The 19,659-nt window shown below is 41.8% G+C and overlaps 1 protein-coding gene across 1 annotated transcript in view; it reads left to right on the top strand.

Moving 5' to 3' along the window:
• LARGE (like-glycosyltransferase) overlaps positions 1 to 19,659 on the top strand; it is a 206,257-nt gene that overhangs the window by 39,280 nt on the left and 147,318 nt on the right. Inside the window, exon 2 of the mRNA XM_010585370.1 lies at positions 15,706 to 16,007. Coding sequence (XP_010583672.1) covers positions 15,706 to 16,007 — 302 coding nt within the window. The remainder of the gene's footprint in view (positions 1 to 15,705; positions 16,008 to 19,659) is intronic.

Here is a 19,659-nt window from a genome sequence, read left to right as displayed (position 1 = left end):
CTATTCCACTTAGACTTTAAGATAACAATGATATTTCAAATGATAGCAATGAATAAATCTATAATTACACTAGCAAAGGAAGATGGATAGATATTTTAGTGAAAGTCTATTAACAGAAATAAAGGGCAATTGCAAGACTGTAATTGGCCACTACACACAACCCATTTACTCCTAAACACACTACAAGAATTTTTGCAAATGCCTCCACCTTCATCTTCTCTTTACCCCAACGCAAAAACTTGTCATAGAAATCAATTAGTTGATCGTATACGTCACTGTGGAAAGCCTGTAGCCATCAGCCCTGCTCACAGTCTACCTAACAAAAACATCGTTAAAAATGCTACACTGTAGTATTTCATTTGTACTTATTAAAGTATATTCTACAGTATATTCTACATTTGAGAGAAATTCCTGGAGATAATGAAAACTTAGAAAACAAGAGATCTACTTGAGAAAAAAAGAGAACGTGTTTATTTAAATACATGCAGATCCTGTGAATATGGAGCACTGCTGCCCTGATTGAGTAAAGCAACTTTATTTTAGAATAGTAAGTAAGCATGTCAGTGGGTCTTAACCTCAGTGCTGTCTTACACAAGACTAGGCATATTCTTTAGGATCCTTATTCAGGATCCTAAACATACATTAAGATGTTTCTGTGCACTGGAGCAGAAATGTGAATTAGTCTCAAAGATATACCTCATCTATTAGAAGACAAAATCTTAGTAGGCAGAACATCTAAATCTTGCTGTTCGTTGGTGATATTTAACGTTAATAAACTTGTGGCTGCTCAAAAATGAAAATTTTCATTTGCTTGCTGCACAGGAAGCTCGGCAGGTTTGTGATGGGGCACAGGGGATATGGCCCACATTCTGACCTCCCGCAGTACAGCGCTGTGTACGGCGACGGTACAACATAAAAATGAGTAACGACATCATGCTGTGTGCATGCAGAATATCATGAAATATTAGACCTATGCTTGTTTTCATCAAAGTCACTGAGTGTTGCCTTTGACTCACTTGAAATAGGATTATGATTCTGATATGCTGTCTTCAGTTTCGTAACAAAACGAGTACCATAAAGAAGAGTAATTTCCTCATCTTTTATAGGAAACCTAGGTCACTGATTGAAATAAAATCTCTATCTACCTGATATATCTGATATAAAATTAGTTCTGTACATACTTATTATATCTTTGTAGAAGGAGCATCTCTAATACATTAAAGCCAAATATTTTTTTTAAAAGGTAAATGTTAAGTTAATGCAAAAAAGAGGTTCCATATTACATGTCCATGGAGTCTGGTCACCAAAAATAGATTGTAGTCCTGGGGTAGATACCTGGCCACACTGAAGCTAATTCTGAAACCACTACTGATTTCCAGGGGATTTCATGAGAATTAAAGGTACATTTTCTAGTTTGTTTGTTTGTTTGAATTTCATTACTCCCTTTTGTGTATATTATGCGGTTTGGAGATTTTAAGTAGAAAAGTATTATTTTATCAAACACAATATATTGGCCACCTGTGGCTTTCTATTTGGGAAATGTGGGGAAATAAGAAAACGTGAAACTCTATTTAGGATTCCAATGAACTGTATGGACAGCTCATTGCTGTTTAATGTAATTGTAACTTTTGCAAATAATCTTAACTAGTTGCCTTTAGCTAATTTGTGAGCTGTTGTTCTAGGGGTTTTTTTGGTTTTTTTTTTTTATATTATGTCTTACTTTTCTATTAAGCATAGCAACCTGGTCTAGTGGAAGGTGTCCCTACCCATGGCAGGGGGGGTGCAACTAGATGGGCTTTAAGGGCCTTTCCAACCCAAACCATTCTGTAATTCTATGATCTACTGTTTTTTAAAATGCTGTGTGTTTCATTTCTGATGTCATAGCCATGACATGTAACCTACCATCTGCATCAGTGCTGTGATGTTTTTTTCTCTATGAAGTGTGTTAAAAATTTTGCTATATATAGTACATGATGATCTGTTATGACATTTTTCTTCATGAGGAGGATGGGAAACTAACTCATGAGTTATTTTATCTCTTGTCATAAGTGAAGATAAATGTCATAACACTGATCAGCCTTCATGTGTTCTGAATGTGCAGTTACTTGCATTTTCCCCTCACTGTTCTTCAGGGCTGAAGTGGCTGAAATGACAGGTGCAGCAAATGAAAAGCGCCGAGAATGTGTGGGGAAAATAGACAACTCAATACTGAAAGATATTGATAACTTATACACTGGTATGTCATCAGTGAAATAACACCGATGTTATTTCACAACATCATACTAAACTAGAAATATGAACTTGCAACATTTCTGTCTGCATGTGTAATCTTCAGATACATTCAGAAAGAAATCATTGTTTTGAAAATATGTTCTTTGCTACTTGCCTTTATATATACGTGGTCTTATCTGTTGTTGCCTAGAGCTCTATAAGATTTGAAGTTCTTACAGATCTGGTTCCTGCTAAGGAAGAAATGATGTGGTGCAGAATTTGGATTTTTTTATTTACTTACTTGTTTATCCTTGAACAATCCTTGTCAGTATTCAATATTCAGACAATCTCCTTTTCCAGCAGCCTCAATCAAAATACCAGCACATGGTTTTCTAATGGCATCTCTGTGCCAAGGAAGATTAAGGGATATAACAAGCTTTCCAGCAGGTTTCAGCAGCACCAACCAGCCTGAACTAATACTGCAGAATTTCTGCAGATGTGTTGAAAATCAACTTTTGACATTGTGTGTAACAGTGCTACCAGGTGACTTCTAGCCATACACATAAATTTTGCTGTAGTTAAATTTTAAACTGTCACCTAAGAGCCTAAATGCTGGCTTTCAGAGAGGCTGACCACCTGCGTTCCCTTAGACCTCGTTTTTTCAACCCATCTCCCATGTTTAACCAAAGCCAAACTCAGTCATCTTTTGTTCTACTGTTTGTTGCTGTCTGATTAAAAAACATTCAGGTCTGTTAATAGTAAGCCTATGATGGACTCTTAAACCAAAGTGGTATGGTAGCGACATGGGGGCAGCTAGTCGCGTTATGGATTCCATAAAGATCTTCCCAATTCTTTTCCACGTTTCCTTCTCCTTAAAGCAAATGTGCGTATGAACTCCTCTGGTATTAAGCTGATCTGGGCATGCCTTGTCTGTCATATAATTATGAAAACATGGAGACTTGCACCCATAAATGTAATCTACACATTGTGTGTGTTTATCTGTGTTCTTGATACTACAGTTAACCAGGAGGGCACGGCTATGACTGATGACCAAGAATCACATTCAGGAAATGAAGTTCTGATCTGGAGAAAGTGATATGAGAAAAGGCTAAACAGAGAACCACATAATGATTCTCAATATTCCTTTGGAGGAGGGGGCCACATCTGGAGGTCGCTAGGAATTAATGGGCTGAATCTGTCCGCTGGAGTTTCTGCATGTCTTTTGAGGTGACCAGGCCGTCTTGTCACAGAGCAGTTGTTACATTCTGCAGGTTGTAAGGAAGCTTAGGTAAATGTTTTGAGGGATATGCAAAGCTCTGTCTTATATTATTCTTATTAGAGATATTCTGGTTGAAACGAATGGTTGCATTTTTCCTCTTATGCAGGGTTAGCACTCTTTTTTTGCTCTAGCTTGTAGATGTCAGTATGTGTAAGTGCATTTCTTCTGAATGGTTAGCCTGATGAGGGTAAGGAAGGATATGCAAAGCAGACTCTCTTTCCCAGGTTCCCCAAATCCAAGTGCTGTACAATCAGGAAATGCATTATAGCATCCATTGTTGCTTCAGCAGGGAAAGCGTGCTTTACATATGCAAATACTGCTCAGAAGTTTAACTTAATAATTATCAGCTGGAGTCTCTATTGATGAGCAGCTGAGGCTAATCATCAGCAACAGAATCTGAATTAACTACTACTAGGCTTTGATTGAGCATACTTGTCTCATGCTTGTGGTTACTGTGGCAATTGTAGAAACCTATAGGTATTTTTATAATCTTTTCTAAGCTTATAGATGCTTATTTCTTGTACTTTTTGTACTCTTAAAAAACACCATAAAATGCTGTATTTCAGACTTTTCCCCTTCCTATCTCTTCCACAGTGTTTTACTGAGCAGAGCCAACATAGAATGGTTTCAGTCTTTTACATCCCACTGCCATGAATGATAGTCACAGTACTGTGTACAGCTGCAGGGATGCATTTGGGCACATTCTTTACCTTAGAGAGCTGTAATGGATGCCTGCTGTTGATGATGTGTTCTGCTGTATCAGGGCCTCCGAAGTTACCTTAACACCAAGCTCACACCTGAACATAGAGAAATCTCTGGACATAAGATATCCAAATGGTTAATGAAAAAAGAGATTCAGCTCCTCCATAGGAAATCTTCAGATTAACAGATCCCATTGTCTTCCCTCCCACTCCTACTGTACACCAGGGAAATTCAGCTGGCTACAAATACTTACCCTGCAGATATCATTCATATGCCTTTTCCTAAGTGTGCTTTATTATTCACATCACACTCCTACAGTCCCTCCACAGCTTCCCTTCTAATTACTCCCTGCTTGCCCATTCCTATGAATAACCAGTGGCATTCACCCACATTCTGCCATTTAAGGCAGTTAGTGGTCCGTCCTACTATGAATTGGATTTCTTGTTTTCCAGGAGGTGCCATTGTAACTCCGGATTGTAACTCTGAAGATTTATAATTGAGTTGCAGAAGGTTTCAGCTTCGGGGCACAGACACTCACTAGACAGTGGTTTGTCTCTACCCCCGTAGTGGAGGTGGTAGAGGGGAATGTTTCAGGGCAGAGGCAATCGGGCTAGCTAAAACTAGCTCCACTGACCACCTAAACCGAGCTGGATGCTTTGCACCGCAGGAGGTAAGAAGTGGTGCGTGACCCTTTGGGTCAGCTAAGCTGTGGGAATGGTGATCTCTAACGGAATGGTGATAATGTCTGCAACTGATCTAAAAGAGGTCATTTATTTGTGCCCCCAAGTGACCACTGCTAATTGTGATGTGGTTGTTTATGACAAAAAGTCATTGCTAAGTGATGGCCGGTCATTGGCTCTGTAGAGAAGTGCTTCTGCCAAAAATACTACAGGCAGCACCTCTGAGCCTGCATAGGGTGGTCAAGGACAGAAAGGGTATTGACCCCCTTCTCCTGTTTCGGGATTCTCTGCAGTATACTTGCAGAACATTGTTGTAGGAGTTTTCCCTGCAATACCTGTTTGGTGTCTGAATATTTGAGTCTTCCGAGCTGTCACGTTGGCAGTCTTTACCTGCATGCAAAGCTTCTGAAAAGAGAGAGAATATCCCTCTAGCTTTGTGAAGAAAGGGCTTCCTTTTCTCCTCTTTATCCCCTCCTTTCCCAACTTCTACAGAAGTGGTTTGCCAAAAAATCAGCGTCTTTACAGGAATGGGGCTTGGAGAAAATAACAATTCATCAAGAGCACAGATGGCTTATTTAGAATCTAATAGGTATTAAAACATTATTTTCCCCAAGCTTTACTCCTGATATCGATAACGTGTTATCTTTGCCAAGTTCCCCTCTTGATAACATGTTATCTTCGTCAAGCCAAGTCCCTGATAAAATCTTATTTTCACTCAGTGCTTATTCTGATAAGACATTATTTTCTTACATCTCCACTCCCAATGGAAAGGGGGAAACATTACTTTTAGTCCTTTTCTGGGAGAGGCATATATTTTGCCAAGGCAGTGCAAAGCAGGGAAAGGAAGAATGAGAAGAAAACAGAAGAAAGAAAAAAAAAAGTTATTGTATTCTAGACAAGGAAATGAGGAAATTGTTTTAAGACTTACGGGCTCTTGTTTTAAATTTGCTAATAAGCTAACATTTATAACAGCTAATAAGCTAATATTTCATTTGAAAAAAAAACTATTAAAAGGAGCCACATCCATTTTCAGGAAAGATGTATGAATATGTTTAGATTTTCTTTCCCTCCTTCTTCCTGCATTCTGTTCCTACATGCTTTTTCTTTACCTAGAGTCTTTTACTGTTTACCATCCCTCTTATCCCTGTTAGAAGTACCAGAATTACATTCTCTCAGCCACCACATGAACAGCTGTCTGCAGCTGTGCATCGTGATGCCATCATTGACGGTACAATTGCTAACTCTTTCCAAGACACAACCCCTTCCTCACTTTGTGTGCAGAGCAAACGCAGCAATGTGGTGAGTGGTTCTTGGACCACTCCGTTTAGTTATTTAAAGAGACTGGAAGGTGTGTCATGAACAAGGCAGGGGAGCATCGAAAGAAAAGGGACAGCTTTGTAGTTTATGAAGTTGACTCTGGCCTGGAAAATTGTTTCTGCCTCTGCCACTGAGTTCATTACATGATGTTCATAAAACAAAGCTATTACAAGTGACTGCTAACTATTTTTTTTTTCCATTTTCTGCATTTCCAGCTTGCAGACTCTTACATTACAAGAATGTTAAGCATATACCGTTGCATATGCAGGTGATGAGGTCTGTCCTCTGAACAAATGAAGTGCAGGAAAGGTGCTTATTTGTTGAAAAACTACATCAGAACCATCTCAATTGTGCATCCAAAACTAGTATTTTATTTTGGCATTAATGACTCCAAACTTCTCTGCCCTGCCTGTAAAGAGGGACTGATAGTACCACCTTTTCTAAAGATAACTTTGAAAAATAAGTCACTGATCCCTGTGCTGCATTCAAGTATTACAGGGATGAGTATAATAGGCCAATGAGGGAATAAATAAGTCTTTTTTCAGAGTAGGGTATGTGTGGTCACAAACTGAATGATGAGCTGAAACAAGCTACTGAACAGCTGTGAGCACCATCCATCCTGTGCACACATTGATGCCAAGGTTCTTTGGAAGTAAAGTGGTGATCACGCAGTTAATGATCCTGTCATCAGGCACAAGGGAACGACAGCAAAGATTGGACAGGAGACAGTCATTCTCACATTTCCAAACTTCTGAGTGTTTGACTTTTATGGTGGGTTGAGCCTGGCTGGACGCCCGGTGCCCACCAAAGCCGCTCTGTCACTCCCCTCGTGAGCTGGACAGGAGAGAGAAAATATAAAAAAAAGCTCGTGGGTCGAGATAAGGACAGGGAGACATCACTCAGCAGTTACCGTCACAAGCAAAACAGACTCGGCTCAGGGAAATTAATTTAATTTATTGCTGATCAAATCAGAATAAGGTAATGAGAAATAAAACCAAATCTTAAAACACCTTCCCCCCACCCCTCCCATCTTCCCGGGCTCGACTGTACTCCTGATTTTCTCTACCTCCTCCCCTCGAGTGGGGCAAGGGGGATGGGGAATGCAGGTTGGGGTCAGCTCATCACACACTGTCTCTGCCGCTCCCTCCTTCTCACACTCTTCCCCTGCTCCAGCGTGGGGTCCCTCCCACGGGACACAGTCCTCCATGAATTCTCCAACATGAGTCCTTCCCACGGGCTGCAGTTCTTCATGAACTGCTCCAGCCTGGGTCCCTTCCATGGGCAGCAGTCCTTCAGGCACAGCCTGCTCCACCGTGGGTCCCCCACGGGGTCACAAGTCCTGCCAGGACCCTGCTCCAGCGTGGGCTTCCCATGGGGTCACAGCCTCCTTCGAGCACCCACCTCCTCCGGTGTGGGGTCCTCCCTGGGCTGCAGGTGGAGATCTGCTCCACCGTGGACCTCCCTGGGCTGCAGGGGGACAGCCTGCCTCACCGTGGTCTTCCCCAGGGCTGCAGGGGAATCTCTGCTCCGGTGCCTGGAGCATCTCCTCCCCCTCCTTCTGCACTGACCTGGGGGTCTGCAGGGTTGCTTCTCTCACATATTCTCCTCTCTTCTGACTGCTGTTGTGCAGCAGTTATTTCCCCCTTCTTAAATCTGTTCTCCCAGAGGCACTACCACCGTTACTGATGGGCTCAGCCTTGGCCAGTGGCAGATCCGTCTTGGAACCAGCTGGCATTGGCTCTGTTGGACACAGGGGAAACTTCTAGCAGCTTCTCACAGAAGCCACCCCTGTAGCCCCCCTGCTACTAAAACCTTGCCATGCCAACCCAATACACTTTGCAAACCTGATATTCTGTGGGTGTAGGGGTTTTGTGTACAATACGTTTAATTTCCAAATCCACTGACTGTCGAGGGCTCTTTTGTTCAAGAAGAGGACAGTGGGAGGCCGTCTCCCTGCATATGAGCAGCAGGCAATAATGTGATGCTTTAAGTAAGGCTGGCCTGCAGTGGAACTGAATGGTTCAGGTTTGGGTTCAATAAAATGTGTTAGCATGTGCTTAAGTACCATTAACAGCAGTGGAAGTGAACACAGATTTAGCACTTAAAGGACATGCAGAAGTGCCTAAGTGCAACTGCTATTGCCTAAGTCGAAGGCTGATGGTTGATTGGTGTCTCGTGTGGAAACAGTCTCTTCTTACCAATGAACATGTAATTTAGCACATATGTTGTCCTTGCCAAATCCCAAGAAGGGTTTATGCTTAATACTGATGGGAGCAGCTTTTCTGTCAGAGCTGAGGAAACTTGTTTGGGCAGTGTGGAAAGGCTTGGTTGTCACTTCTTGTGCTGTCTCTGTCTAGTGGACATCAGCATTCAGTGTTCTTGCTGTGACATCTTTCAATGGCACAACTTTCTTCCACTGAAACTTGGAAGCATAAGTTCGAATTTGCCTCATTTCATGTTAGAATGAAGAAGTTCTGTGTTCACAGATCTGGAGTAAATTGTTTAGACTATATTCCACTATTAAGATGGTTATTTGGGCAAGGTTTTCTACTTCCAGCTGAGATCACACTGCAGTGATTCACAAAACGGCACTGGAGAAAAAAATGCCTTGGTGAGTGAGAGAATAGGCACCTTGGGATGCCTTAGCACCTACTCATGGAGGCATATATGTTGAAGTACCAAACTATTAACAAAAAGAACTTCATTCATTGCTGCCCATATAACCAATACCTACCAGAGCATCCAGCTGAGCAGAAGTGCATAGAGTCCTAAGGTGTTAGATGATTAAAGCTGAGCTAGAGCTCGAAAAGAAAAGGGATAGTTTATCTGCTTACACAGAGCTTTTATGTCTCCGTAGTCCAGACTGCAGTCTTCTTATTTTTATTTTCCCTTAGGGTCTATGGAGTTCTTTACAATCGTCTTTCTGGGGAAAAAAATAACTGTGGAATGAACTTCAAATGATTTTGCTCATGGCCTTAACAGGGCGAAATTCATGAGGGTGGTTGCCTGCTTTCCCAGCTCTTTCTGCAGTATGTTGGCATTTGGTTAAAATTGTTATACTGCTAGTCCTCAAAGCGTGCACTGATAATATGAATTTTCAAATGTGAACAAATGTGAAATGGATCTTGTATCTTGTAGTCAGACTGAAACATTATCTGTGAGCCGCATAACTTCCTCTTATCTCAGAGGCAGCCTAGAGTTCACTGTCATCAGTTAATTCATTATAAAGGCATTACATGCTATTAGGCAGGGGAGGAATAATAGCTAAAACACATAGAAACCTCTAGATGTTGTAAAAATGCCAAAACCCAAGTAGTTTGCACTTAAGATAGCAAAAGAAATGTAAAAAATTAAGGAAAAAAATCCCACAACATGCTACATAAATTTGTCTACCTCAGGTAGTTCCTAACAAAATTTTAAACATTTGAGTTCAGATCGGGGTTGTCTGAGAAATTCCGGATCCCTACTTCTGCACTTGTCTTCTCCTCAGAATCAGGGTGAATTTTTCTTTCCTACACTCTGCTTCTTTCTCCCTTATCCAGCCCTGCAGTTAACCCTTGGCTAAACTTTGTTTTTTCTGTGGCCCTCTCCCCAGGAAGCTTCCAATGCCACTGGGTTCTTTTCAGGACTATCACCTCTCCAAGTCTGATAACCGTAAAACTAGGAACTTAGTGTTAATGCTTATCCTTTAGGTTTTGTATATAAGAAAATTCCACTGCTTCAGTCCCTCTCCTTTCAAATAAACTGCTAAACTGCTTTCTGTAGGCTTTATTTCTTCCAGTGTCTTAAGGTGCGCTGCTTAAGTAAGGTTTAATGAAATCTCTTGCCTTAAACACAGGTGACTCCACACATACAGAAGCATTCAATAATCCAGAGAATTCATAACTTGCACTTTGACAAGTTTTCTGAATTGTTGGACCTACTATGATGATAAGTCATTGACTGATGTCAACCATGAAATAATAATTGTAGTTTAAGCCCAGCCGGCAACAAAGCACCATGAAGCCGCTCACTCAGCCTCCCCCTCAGTGGGATGGGGAGGAGAAAATAAAAGAAATGCTCGTGAGTCACGACAAGGACAGGCAGGGATCACTCACCACTTATGGTCACGGGCAAGAGACAGACTCAACTTGGGGAAGAAACAAAATCAATTTAATTTACTACCAATTAAATAAAAACAAGGATAATGAGAAGTAAACCCCAACCTTAGAACACCTTCCCCCCACCCCTCCCTTCTTCCCAGGCTTGACTTTACTCCTGATGTTCTCCACCTCGTCCCCTCAGCGGTGCAGGGGAACAGGGGAATGGGGGATGGGATCCGCTCATCCCACCTTGTCTCTGCCTCTCCTTCCTCCTCAGGGGGAGCACTCCTCACTCTTCTCCTGCTCCACTGTGGGGTCCCTCCCACGGAAGACAGTTTTCCATGAACTTCTCCAACATGAGTCCTTCCCATGGGCTGCAGTTCCTCATGAACTGCTCCAGCGTGGGTTCTTTCCATGGGCTGCAGTCTTTCAGGCACAGACTGCTCCAGCGCGGGCTTTCCCCTGGAGTCCCAGCCATCTTGGGGGGCATCCCCTGGGCTGGGGGGGGACAGCCTGCCATCTCCCCACAGACTGCAGGGACATCCCCTCCTCCCCCTCCTTCTGCACTGACCTCGGTATCTACAGAGGGGTTTCTCTCACATTCCAATCCCCTCTCCGCTGCAGGTTTTCCCTTCTTAAATCTGTTATCCCAGAGGTGCTACCGCCATCACTGGTTGGGTCAACCTTGGCCAGGGAAGCTCCCAGCAGCTCCTCACAGGAGCCCCCCCTGCAGCCCCTCCCCTGCTGCCAAAACGCTGCCACACAAACCCAAAACAAATAATTATTCAGGTTTATGTTTGAGTTTTTTGTGGACAGTGGGATTTTGCGGGTCATTTTTATTTCTTTGGTACGGTTGTATTAGCGCAGAAAGTCTGAAGTAAAAGGCTTGACACAGATAGAAAAAAAAAAATTAAAGCCGAGACTGCCAAGGCCCCAAAATAGAGCAATAATCCCAAATGAAGAATAAAAAATAATAGCTTTATTATTATTTATTGCACCATTCAAAAGTGTACTACTTGCTTCAGAGCATAGCAATGTTCCTTGCAGCGTTCCCTGGGAGTTCTTTTGTCCCAAAGTCACACAGACCTCATTATGTGTTATGTTATTTTATTTTGATTTAGATTAGATAAGAAGTGCCTAGACATCAGCTCAGAGCACTCTGCCAGTTACTTAAAACTATAAAACTCAAGTGCAGTGCAATCAGTTTAACTCTTCTACCAAGCAGCACACACAGTCAATCAAATATTAGTGGTCCCTCACATTAGTCCACCTACTCCTTCAAAGATGAGGTGAAACACACAGTCCTTGCATTGCCTTGAAAACTGATAAGAAGCAGATCAGGGTAGCATGTGTCGGTGTTTACCTACTAGGCAGTAGCTCCCAGGAGGCATTTTGCCACGTCTGTGTGCTCACTGAAATAAAAATACCTTCATATGTCCAGTCTCTGGTAATAGGACTAAATCAAGTAGTACCTTGCCACCAGCCTTGCCAACCTCAGATGTGCAAAAATGATGAGTTAGACCGTCTCAACACTTATGACAAAAATTATTTGATTTCTCAGTCTTAAGATCAAACTCAGTTCACATTTGATTTTATACTTTTATTTCAAACAGGTCCTGGAATTTTCACATTATCATTTGCAGCAGGGAGTTGGGGTGTTACGAACATACCAAATACATCAACATACACTTGAGAATAATCGGCAATGTTAGTAACAAAACATGGCTTGTCCAGCTGTATGAACCCTGAGGAGATCATCCCAAAAAATGTTTTACACTTAGCACTATATAAGAAAACATGGATAATTTTTATAGTAAATCAATACATTTCGACTCTTTATATATTTCAGATCAAGAAGCTAGCTGGTTGTGTATTTCCTGACATGATTTCCTTACTGCCTTTTACATACTAGCAGAAATATGTACTACTGAGAAGATAGTAGTGGAGTTTACTGGCATTTAAAGCTAAGGCTGCATAAACACTGAGCTGGTCTCATTAGTTGCTGCAACTTCCAGTCTGAGGCAGTGAGGTGATATTTCAGTCTCTTTCTCAGACTATGCTGTTTCTTCTAAATATTGTGTAGAAACAGTTTAGCTGTTCTCATGAATATAGCTACAATTGTTCAGATGTACCAAATGGTACCTTTTTTGTTCATTTTTAATTTTGGCAAAGCAACATTTCTGACCTGTTGATTTATGTCCATAGAATAGCTAAAGAGATGTCTAAATTTTTTCCATATTTTGAAATTGTGATGAATGTTGTTCTGAGATTTACTTCCATATCTTGCTACCTTTTCTGGTAATTATTTGTGAAGGCAGCAGAATCCAATGACTAGAATAGGAGGAGATAAGCAACATCTATGCCATACTGGATATTCACCAAGTAGGGAATTATGATTGCCAGTGAAGTCTTTAGCTAGATTTGCATTATAATTGTATGTCTGATGATAACACAGGTTAGTTGTTGTGTGGGTGAGTAAGAGTGCTGTTTTTCTTTTTATCTGAGAGTGTCTACACAGTACGCTCTTGCTGTCCAGTAATAGGAATGCAATATAATCACATCCAAATGAGTTTTAGTCTACCTAGCTGAGATATCAGCAGCTGAGAAATAGCACAATTTCAGTTCCATGCTTTCCAAGCTGGATGGAGAAAGATACCTCAGTATTTTATTGCAATTCTAATTGTACTGTGGCTCTGTCCTTAATGTTGACATTTCTCTATTGTTGCACCCGTGATGTGCAGGCTTTTCAAATCTGTCATTTACTTTTTAATAACGATTTGCTTGAGTGTTCAAGTTCCAAAATATCAGTGGCCAAGCTTCAGAATCTGTCTTGAGACATTTTTCAAGCTCAGATGTACCCATAAGCTTTGCTAATGGTTGGTTTGGGTTTGTGTGGCGGGGTTTTGGTAGGAGGGGCGGGGCTGCAGGGCCGGCTCCTGTGAGAAGCTGCTGGAAGCTTCCACAGCTCCAAGTTGGACCCGCCGCTGGCCAAGGCCGAGCCAACCAGTGACAGCGGTAGCGCCTCTGGGAGAACAGGTTTAGAAAGGGGAACCTGCAGGGAGTGGGGGGATTGGAATGTGAGAGAAACCCCTGTGTAGATCCCGAGGTCAGTGAGGAAGGAGGGGAGGAGGTGTGCCAGAGGAGGTTTTGATGTCCCCGCAGCCCGCGGTGAGGTGGCAGGCTGTCCCCCCCAGCCCATGGAGGGGAACGGGGGAGCAGATGCCCACCTGCAGCCCGGGGAGAAAGGACCCCACGCCGGAGCAGGGGGGTGGATGCCCTCCAAGATGGCCGCCGCTCCACAGGGAAGCCCACGCTGGAGCAGGCTGTGCCTGGAAGACTGCAGCCCATGGAAGGCACCCACACTGGAGCAGGTCGTGAGGAACTGCAGCCCATGGGAAGGACTCAATTGGAGAAGTTCATGGAAAACTGTCTTCCATGGGAGGGACCCCACAGTGGAGCAGGGGCCGAGTGCAGAGTCCTCCTCCCCCTGAGGAGGAAGGAGCAGCAGAGACGAGGTGTGAGGAACTGACCCCAACCCCCATTCCCCATCCCCCTGTGCCACTGAGGGGACGAGGTGGAGAAAATCAGGAGTAAAGTCAAGCCTGGGAAGGAGGGAGGGGTGGGGGGAAGGTGTTCTAAGGTTTGGTTTTACTTCTCATTATCCTTGTTTTGACTTGATTGGTAGTAAATTGAATTGATTTTGTTTCTCCCCCAAGTTGAACCTGTCTCTTGCCCGTGACCATAAGTGGTGAGTGATCCCTCCCTGTCCTTGTCTCAACCCATGAGCTGCCTTTATGTTTTTCTTCTCATCCCACCGGGGCCGGGGCAGAGGAGTGAGCAAGCAGCTTCGTGGTGCTTTGTTGCTGGCTGGGCTCAAACCACGACAATTGTAAAAATAATAAATTAGAAAAATTTTGCAGGAGAAAGTCTACAAGCAAATGCAAGATATTCTATCCAAATTGTGTATTAAAACCAGGATAGCTATTTATATAGATAACAGGAAGTGTGTACACCTGTATAACTCAACAGTGGAAATTAGAAGTGAGGTTTTGATTTCTATAGCTGTTTTTTCATTAACTTAGTGTAGAGAACTGCTCACCATTCATGTAAATATGAAACAATGGAAGAGAACAAGCAATGACCAGGTCTTCATATCACCAAGATAGTTTTGAGTCAGAGGGTGAGAAATGTACTTGTTGAGGAGAACTGCTAAAAAATAACTGCATGATTTCCATTTTCTAAACAACTCAAGCTGGTGTTGGTTTGATAAAGCCAAAGGGACTCTGCACTGGAAAAATTTTTAAATAGCAAATATTTTTTTTTAATACATGCAGGTGGAAAGTTATTTCAGAGAAATACCTTAATATAAGATACTCACATATCTTCACCGTAAAGGAATGTCTTGCTAATTATGACACTGGGGATAACTCTCACTGTCTTTTTGCTTTGTTTCAATTTGATTTCACTTGAACATTTTTGAACAGTAGTTTAGTTTGAGGTTTTTTTACCACCTTTCAAGCATTTGTACTCTTGTGTGTATATATAGCTTTATTAAAGTTATGTGAAAATATATCTCCTTTGAAAACACATCAGCTGCCTCCCTATTTGCTCCCTTAAAAGTTGGTAGCAGTAGTGCATGGGGAAGTGATGGCAGAATGTGCTGCAATTGTCATCTTTGGTTATGGACATTGTTTTCAGGTTAATTTATCTCTTTTTTAAACTTTATATCTAGCTCATTTTATAATGCTGTTTTGAACAAAGAAGATACCTGTTGAAAATGCGAAAATGAAGTGTTTCATATTTCTGGAATATAACTTTTCAGTTTAAGGTGTTGAATTGAACCATTTTGCTTTTTTTCAAAATTCCCTTGTTGTCTTTTTCCAGAATTTGACCCACACGTGTATTTAATGTTTCTGTCCTTCTGAACCTCTTTATTTCTCAGCAAGCACATAATACTGTGTTGCTGAATAAAAACCATCTGCTCCTCACATGTGAGTCAGCTGGGACTACTGTTTGGCACAAAATGGTAACCAAAATGCTGTAGCTTGACTGTGAAGGAAATGGGGAATAGGAAAATTATTTTGTCTTGCATACATTTCTAAAATATTTTTAACTATATATTAATTGTCTTCGAATTAAATCCTTCTGTTCTTGACTGTCTTCCCAGACTCGAGGCTGGCAGGCGGCCCTATCCAGAACAAAAGAAACACATGCTTATCTTTTAGCGTGCTTTTAAAATTAGCAGGACCTGTAGCTCATAGAACTTCAGCATTTGTCCAAGTTTACCACGCACTTAAGTGTCGCCTTGAAGTGCCAAGTCTGCGTAAAACGTGGCTGTATTTGAAACACATCCCTGCCTCACGATGCTGACATTAAAGGAAAACGCCACTTCAAGTGTATTCTGACAGAAGCGTTCTCTTTCCTTCTCCTGCAGATGGGAAGCCAGTGTCGTTGTCTCCGCTTGAATCCCAGCCCCACAGTCCTCGGTACACGGCGTCGAGCCAGCGGGAGCGCGAGAGCTTGGAAGTCCGCATGCGGGAGGTGGAGGAGGAGAACCGCGTCCTTCGCAAGCAGCTCAGCCTGGCGCAGAGCCGCAGCCCCTCGCACCACCGCGGCAATCACTCCAAAACCTACTCCATGGAGGAGGGGACGGGTGACAGCGAGAGCCTGCGGGCTGGCATTGTGGCGGGGAACAGCTCCGAGTGCGGGCAGCAGCCAGCAGTGGAAAAATGTGAGGTAAATAAGCACAAGGAACCTGCCAGAAACACTTGGTAGATTTGAAAAAAAAAGAAAAACTTGATTGATTTGATGCTTTGAGGACATTGCAGATTCCTGTCTCCTTCCCCCTGAAACTTTGTGCTCAGAAACCAGCCTCTTAAAGGACTACTGGGCGCAACTTTCGAGATAATTTTTAATTATTCTTTTTTTTAGAACTTTAAAACATTCAATCATCTGAATATCTTTTGAGCTATTATTTGATCAGGGCTTTTTGTCTTTTTCATTCTTGTGTCCCCAAACCTGGTGTAAAAATCAAAGCCTTGTTCCAAGCTGACTTCAGTACAGCTGTGCTGAGAACGACCTGTGGCAAACTGACCCCGTGTGTTTCTAAATTAAATGAAAGCAACCACAGTGCTTTGAAAAGCCTTACTCCTTTGCTTGTGCATCTGTACTAGAACAGTTCAGGGTTTACCATTAATTAAATTGTGGCTTATGGAGCCAGCCTGTGCTTTTGAGTTACTTTCACGAGTGTATCTGGATGTTACTGTGGAACGAGAGCTGTGCACAAGAGATGTGGTGAGCTGCAGGGAACACGAGATCTGTTTCTAAGAAGGTTTTGGGGGGTTGCTTTGGTTTGGCTTTCCCCATTTTATGCCAGTAGTTTTGTGGATGTCATCCAGCTATTTAGTTGTCAGATATCTGAATGATGACAGTTCTCAATATGGATAGATCCAAATCAGAAAGTCTTGCTTAAAGGCCTTGTGCTAGTCACAGCTGGTGAAGGTATAAAAAATAACTTCCTCCATTTATTTCTACAAAGAGGGTAATGCCATATCACCTTTTATCTTGCTTTCTGCCACTGGGAAGATAAAAGTTGAAAGAAAGTAAGTGGGAGAGAAAAAGAAGTCCTAATTATCTCTTCAGATAAAGTCTGTTTAATGGGCAGATATCAAATATCGTTTAAAAATGAATTATTGCTTTCCAGTTGGACATCTTTGTCCGTCAGTGTGGAAAAAAGGAACCAACGTTATTTCAAGGAGAAGGAAAAGGAGGAGTCTGGTTTTCATTTTCCCTCCTCCTGATAATGAGGGTCTGATTTTCCTCCCTGTGAGCATTTTGGCATTTCTTTTAATAAGGGAAGGCTCAGACCATCAATAAACAAACCTCACTTCTCCCTTATTATCATGCCAAGGAGTGACGAGCTGAATCTCCCTTCTCAGTTATTCAATGTACCAACCAATTTGGGACACAAAAATAGCAGCTTAAAGGAGGAATAGTTTAAGCGGCCTTTCTGTTTATAATGTGTTTTGCCAATAAATTTACTTGCTCAGTGGGGTTTAGCATGTGCTGGAGGCAATGGTTATAGAAAATACGAAACCTCACTTTATTTGCCATCCCCCTATCTCACCGCACACTATTTTGATAACGAAATAGCTTTTTCTTCTTTTTCTTAAGGAATTCACTCAGTAATTCAGTAATAGCAATGGAAGTTAAAATTAAACTTCCTTATTATCAGATTTGCCAGGGGTCTCATCGTTTATCCTATTACTGTAGATTCTGGTTCCGTGTTTGTGTGAATAGTATCTTGACTCCATTCACCCTCAGTTTTCAGTGTTTCAGAAGTGTAAACTAAATCTTTTTTAGCCTCTGACCCTGGAATATATCACAGCAAGAGTCAACAACTTGGGTAGAAAAAGACAAGGGTTCTGGAAGAATACTGGGGCTCTGGGGGAGACAGAGCTAGGAATAGGTTGTTTACTTCACTGAGTCAGTTCTTTGAGATTTACTGAAGGTAATATTACAAAATCTAATTTGGGATGGTCTTTAGTGATGATTAAAACATTTGAAAATGCAGTTACAATGAATTAACATTAAATCTCTGATAAAGCGTAATCTGTATGATAATAATTGTGGTCTATATCAAACAGTAGTGGGTTTGTTGCATTCCAGCCACCGCTTCCTACTCTGTTGCATTGCAGGAGAGCTCTTCTGGTATTATAAAATGGACCAGCATTATATTGCAAGAAAAAAACAGAGTTCCAGCCAAGGGCCTTCTCCCTGGAGGGAGCAGATCCCTGTCATGCCTTCCTAGTAGGAGATGATTTTAACACAAACCTTGGAAACAGAAGTAAGAGTAGTCCTTACACAGGCGTAGGCACAAATAACAGGCTTCAGAAGGAGAGCATAAAGCCAATGGAAGCTAACAGAATTATATGACTCTTTCTTACGATATTATCCCAGTATCTTTCCAGCTTGTGCCTCCATAAACTGGGCATTTCGTTTGAATTAAGTGTACATTTATAAATATTTTTAAAAGATATTATATATTAGAAAAAGGTTAATTAGCAGCATAGCATTTAGTAAGTTAGCAGAATACTTAACACTTGAAGCATTTTTACAGGCATATTTGTATTGTTACTATTCTCAGTGGTGTTGCTCAATAGGGTTACATGTGTAGTGCTCCAGACCCACAAAGAACAGGCCCCCACCAACTTAAGCACCGTAACCCAGGAAAAGCAGATGTTACCTGCCTCTGGGAACCATTTGTGGCATATTTACATTTTTGTAACATGCTTTTACTATCTCTTAACCACATAACTGCAATGGAGGGCCTGGCTAGTACTACTTGAAAATTATTGAAGTATGAAATGTTTTACCAAAGTTTATTTTTAGCTCTAAGAACTAATTAGAGTTTGTTAAGCTCTTTATTTCACCATTCCAAAATGTAGCCTGAGGAGGAAAAAAAAATAACATCTGTTTATCTAGGCACCTTATACTCCTTATCAGCATGGGATCTAAGGCCCAGTTCTTCATGTTGTTTTGGATATTTTCTTTCCATTAATATTACCCCAGAATGGACTTACATGAAATACTGCTTTTAGAAACAGTTTTTCCTGGTCTGAAGTGGCTAAAGTAATGGTTTCTAAACTGTGTTAGCATGCACCTTGGTATTATTTAAACCCCCTTTCCTAAAGAAGCTAAACTTCCTTAAATGCCTTGAAGCATTTAAGGGCCTGAGTGCTCCCTAAACTATTTAAAACCAAAAATAGTTCTTCTTGTGTCCCTGATCCCCCAACCTGTAGGAAGAACAGCGTGATTGACTTCCACAGTGTTTTGATTACCTATTTGTATCCGTATGTATAAACACAGGAAGAATTCATTGAGTCTGGAAAGCAAGATGTATCGTCATTTAATCCGTTGCTGCAATGACTTCCATTGTCTAAAAGCAGCTCCAGTGAACGGCCTGGTCCAGACTTCTTGCAGCATCTACTAGTGATGGAACATGTCTATCATTCCATTTAAAAAGAGCATTGTAGGAGGATGGACACTTTCAAGAAGCTCAGTTTAGTCCTGCAGTGACTTCTGATTATCCAGGCTAGAGGAGTTTGGCAACTAGAATTACCACAGATTGCAAACAGTGAGGAGCAAGTGTAGCATGCAGAGCCTCGGTGTGAGATGTTCGGAGGGACACGTTGAACCAAGCAGACAGGCTGCTGCGTGTTGTGGAAGTTTGAACATTCTTTGCTTACGTGGCTTCACTTCTAGGTGTTAGCTGCAGTCATCGAGTCCAGGGGTTGTGTGAATCACAGTGGCCAGTTCTGCTGGGATGGGCGTACAATCCTCTAGCCATCTGCAGATGGAAAATGAGGAGTTTGAGAGAGCTGTGATG

This window comes from Haliaeetus leucocephalus, unplaced genomic scaffold, assembly GCF_000737465.1.
Source record: "Haliaeetus leucocephalus isolate CR32 unplaced genomic scaffold, Haliaeetus_leucocephalus-4.0 Scaffold101, whole genome shotgun sequence".
Classification (NCBI taxonomy): domain Eukaryota; kingdom Metazoa; phylum Chordata; class Aves; order Accipitriformes; family Accipitridae; genus Haliaeetus; species Haliaeetus leucocephalus.
Note: the sequence above shows the minus strand (reverse complement) of the source record. Positions and strands in the feature narration are given on the sequence as shown.